We start from the raw sequence: 4,716 nt of genomic DNA on the forward strand, positions 1-4,716 counted from the left end.
CTCTTCCCTTCCTGCTCTGACCTTGGCTGGGCACACACTGACCTGAGTGTTCCCATGGTTGCTTATTCCTGACAAATGTTAAACCCAAATGTAAGTGATTAAAGAACAGTGTTGCTTTGTCAGCAGTTGCTCAACTGCCTGATTACCCAGAGACTAAAGGTGGATGTCCCAAAGTGGTACTGACAACATAAAAAAGCACAGGAACCATACCAAGAGTGGATGTTCTTTACTAAAAGTTCTGTGTAAAGATCAGTACTAAAAGTAGAAGCAAAAGAGATGGCTACAGAAATACAGTATTGTGATCACATAGCAAGGAACAGCATGGCCAAGCAGTTTATTAGTAATGTAAGAAATGAAAGCCCTGTGTTAAACCTGGTTTTTAGCACTGGCATTAGAATTTTCCAAGAGTTTAGGATAAAATCTGACAGCAGAATAGGAATTTCTTAAGAGCAGCATCAGGAGAGACACTGCCCACTTTGCTGAGATTTATATGAGATCTTAAATATTCTTAAAGAAATTAAAACATGTTCTTATTGCATCATTACAACAAATATCAACACTGTTGCAGTAGTAGTGTTGGAAGCTGTTGGAGCAGCTCTAGAGCTGCAAACTTCTCTTTGTAGTGTTTTAGAGCTAAAACTTCTCTTTCTAGTGCTGTCTGTTTGCAGAGGTATTTGGTTGGATTTATAAGACTTTTTTTCCCCTCACAGCTTTGTTGGACATCACTCAGTTAAAAACCATGAACAAGACCAGAGAATTCTAAGCCACTCTTGCAGGTGATCATGGTAAGGTATCACTGCCTTTAATTCACAGTTTGTTTTTCAAAGATATTTGTTTGCAATGAATGACAAACCCTTGTGTTCAGTGATAACTTAGAAAATGCCACAGTATGGCAGTGTATGTTTTGGGTGGCTCCATATCCGTGTGACCAGGCAGCTGGGATTATTCTGATTATTTTGGTGATCTGTGCTGTGAGGATGCCCAGACTTTCTGGAGTGGTTCACACCACCAGAGGGAGCAGACAGTGTGAGAACCGCTGCCACTGACAGTCCACAGTGCTGGGGATGCTTCAATATTACCAAAGGATGAAAGACTTTGATCAGTTTTCTATAACTTTCCTAATGCATTGCTATCATGAAGTAAAATGTCCATCTCCCATTTTCATCAGAGGTCTGCTTAAAATCACCTTGTTTTGTGAACTACAGATAGAGAGTTAGTGGAAGGGCAGGAAATCCCTGTTAAAAAGGTTAAAAGCCAAATAGGTTCAAAGGGTCCCCCACCATGCACAGACACACTGTCTGCCACGTGTGAAGAGCCCTCTGTGCTTGTGTGCAATGTTCTTTTGTCATGTTGCATGTAAGAAGCTCGCTGTGAGGACAAAAGAAATTACATTTGCCTTCTAATTTCTGTGGATGAGATTTCCCCCTGCACCTCCCCAGCCTGAGCCTGAAGGAAGCTGGGCTGGTCCCGTGGCCTTTCTGTGTTCTAGGCAGGTTTCCAAGAGCTGCAGGAAGGCACAGCTCTGAGGGCAGCTCCTGTGCTGCAGAAACAAACCTCTGTGCCTTCCTTCACTTCTGAGTTTCCTGCCAATAAAACTGACTGGTGCATTTCTGGGCTGGTTTTCATCCCTGGCCCCTTATGGGTGATGAAGGGGTTTGTTTCTCTTATTGCAGGACACTTTGTGTACCACAAAACTGTTTAAATAGTACTTTGTATGGAGGAATTGTTCTCTCTGCTAAAAAATAAAAATATGAAATATAGCCTACATTGTGCCAATGCCTGCCAGCAGTTTTGCAATGCAAAATGGTGTATTTTTGTTCTTTTGGGTAGAGTACACTGAGAATATTGAAAATCTTACTGAACTGCAAAAGAATTCTGTTATTTTAGTGAAATACATATTTACTGTCATCTACTTAACAAAAAATGCATACTTACCTTACCTCATCGTGTGCATATGACTCAGTAATGGTATAATTTATATAGCAGTAAGAACCATATAATTACTTCCCATCTAAGTATTAATTATAACTGTGTCAATCTTTGGAGTGTTGAATGATGATTACATTTGAAAATCATTCCATATTTACAGAAAATCTAAGTGCAATTTTAATAATTTGGATGATGGTTCCTTTTGAATACAATTATAGATTTACTATACTCAGTTTTATGTATCCTTTGGTGGAAACAGTAAATGAAGTCCTTTCTGCAAGTGTAAAAAACCCTTTTTTTTTAATTTCAGTGAAAATACCCCTAAGATTTAGTGGAAATGTGCCTCTGATAACTCTGCTGAGTGGTGCTCACTGGAGATGTAGACACCCAGGGGTTTTCCATTAGACAGAGAACTTAAAAATTACTTAAAAATGTTTAGTGCAAACACAAGAGGGATTGGTTTTCTTGCAGTTACCAGTTTCAAAACAACACAGCCAAGAAGTTTCCCAAGGGTGCTCCCCCAGGGAAAGCACAGGGCTGAGTTCCCCTTGCTCTCTGTGTGGGTTGTGTCTGTCCTCAGCCAGACTCACAGCAGCTTCCAGATGAGGAGTGGGACTATTCCAGGCAGAAGTGAACAGTAGGATCCAAACTATTTTAAGGCAGTCAGGTGGAACTGTGCTCATTGCTCACCCTTTGATCTCAGGGGTGTCTTCTAGTCCCAGTCTTGCAACTTGTTTTGCTGGGCCATGAAAAGGAAGGGAGGAAAGCAGCTCTTCCTCTGGCACACGTGCACCTCAGGGTGAACAGCAGGATCTCTGGGGTGTGTTGTCCTTTAGGGGTGTTCCCAGCACCAGGGGAGCTGGGCACAGCAGGGTGCTGCAGGGTCCTGGGGCTTGGCATCATCTGCATGGGGAAAAGGAGCAAGAGGTGACCAAGGGACCGGCTGTCAGGGTGTGCCCACTGCCCTGCCCACCCCAGGCCACACGCCCTGCCTGGGGAGCCCCTCTGTGTCACTCTGTGTCCCCCCCAGCCAGGGCTTGGTGGGTGCAGGGGGGTCAGTGTCAGAGCAGACATGTCCCAGCGATAGCATCCATGGGGACAAGGGTGCTGGAGTGCCCTGGCCAGTCCTGGTCACACCCTGCTGTCCCTGTGCCCTGGAGCTCCAGCTCCCTGCACCCACTGCCCTGGCAGCTGGTTGGGAACCCTGGTAGCAGCATGGAAATGTCCTGCTGCTGCTCACTGGGTTTGTCCTTCCTGGTTCTTTTCTCAGAGCTGGGAACGGCTCCGAGGTTTGTGCTCACAGTGAGTTCTCTGCTCCTGTGCCCAGCCCAGCATCCACTATTTACATCACACTCACCAGTTCCTAGAGGTCACTGTAGCAAAACTGCCACCCCTTATTGAAAGAAGAGCCCAGGTCATGCCTGAAAATGCATCCTGGGAATTGGCATAAAGCATCCTCTGGGATTCCTGTGCCCTTCCCTTGGCTATGGCAAGTCCCCATGAAGGACATGAAGCTCCCAGGCCTGCACTTCTGTAGGTAAAGCCAACTGGTGTTTGAGCATCCACTGTCACTTCTCCATCACTTGCTGATGGTTTCTTTGAGGAAGACTTACAGCAGGCTTTGCAATGGTCTGGAAAGTCTGGCACCAAAGGAAAAAGGTGGCTATCCAAACATTACACTCCCTTTTTCTTTTGCTTCTATATGGTACTGTTCACTGTCTGTTTTAGGCAGTACCTTGTCTCTGTACACTGAAATACATACTTAGACAAAAAAATTATTTAAAAATGCTTTGTTGCCAAGAAACGGAATGAAATGCATTAGGAGTGTCTGATTTCAGTGTGTTTTCAAATGCTTCAGGAAGGTTAGCTGTACTGCTTGTCACTGCTGCTCTTTTATGCTGTGTAAGGTCACGGAACACTTTGAAGCACAAAGAGGAAAGTTTAGGTAAACTTTAAAAAGTCACTGTAAAAAACAAAATCCCATTGCATCCCTGTTTAAATGTATAAAATAGGTAGAACTTCCAGAGGTTTTATTCTTCCACTGAAGTGTTTTTGTCAATCTGAGATCTTCAGAAGAATTGAAGGAAAGAGCCACTTCTGTTCACATGATTTGGGGCCTGATGGTCAGTGGAAGAACTGCTCTGTACTTCTGTTGGAACACGTGGGATGGGGATATTCTGTTCACACCCCACTGTCTTGAACAGGGGTGCAGCCTCCAGGGTGAGAGATGACAGAGATGGATGGAATGGGCTGCTGCAAGTCCTGCAGCCTGACTGCAGAATTTGCAGCCTGTCCTGTAGTCCCAGATGCTACCTCCTCTTCCTGGCTAATATAGATATTTATAGATATTTCATTTCTTTGACAAGGGTCCATGAGAGAATATGGGGGGGGATCATCTGTGGGAATATATATTTGTGTTGCTCCTGGCCCCACACATTCATCATAGCTGAAAGAAAAAAGGAATTTTTCATTAGACTCCTGTGAAAAAAAAGCCACAGTACATTATTTTCAGAGTAACAAGGGCAGGTAAAGTGAGAAGAAAAGGATCATATGGTGTTTTGTTCCTCAACCCACATCTTTGCTTGTCCTGCCATGTGAGACAATGAGAGCATAATCCCTAAAAGCACATCTCCAAATCCATATGGATAATCCCGAGATGCACAGGTACCACCAGTACAGTGCAGCCACAGCTCATTCCTGCTCCCACCTGCCTGGAAGAGCCAAGTTGGAAAATGTCTGGGGGGGAAGAGGAAGTGGTGTTGCTGTTTGATAATGAACCTTTGCTGG

The 4,716-nt window shown here is 44.3% G+C and overlaps 1 protein-coding gene and 1 long non-coding RNA gene across 2 annotated transcripts in view; both read right to left on the reverse strand.

Annotated features, from left to right (window-relative positions):
* Window positions 1-207: 207 nt before the first annotated feature.
* LOC113957565 lies at window positions 208-3,743 on the reverse strand. Its single transcript, XR_003531214.1, has 2 exons — window positions 3,287-3,743; window positions 208-2,832 (listed from the first exon to the last, which is right to left on the reverse strand). It is a non-coding gene; the product is annotated as an uncharacterized LOC113957565 (long non-coding RNA).
* Window positions 3,744-3,749: 6 nt separating this feature from the next.
* The window catches only part of LOC113957564 (protein BEAN1-like), a 52,895-nt gene continuing 51,928 nt past the window's right edge, over window positions 3,750-4,716 (reverse strand). Inside the window, 2 exon segments of the mRNA XM_027665166.1 lie at window positions 3,750-4,167; window positions 4,169-4,375. Of these exon segments, the coding sequence (XP_027520967.1) occupies window positions 3,999-4,167; window positions 4,169-4,375 (376 nt within the window). The 3' untranslated portion in view covers window positions 3,750-3,998.

Source organism: Corapipo altera, unplaced genomic scaffold (assembly GCF_003945725.1).
Source record: "Corapipo altera isolate COAL_440 unplaced genomic scaffold, ASM394572v1 141, whole genome shotgun sequence".
In the NCBI taxonomy this organism is placed as follows: Eukaryota; Metazoa; Chordata; class Aves; order Passeriformes; family Pipridae; genus Corapipo; species Corapipo altera.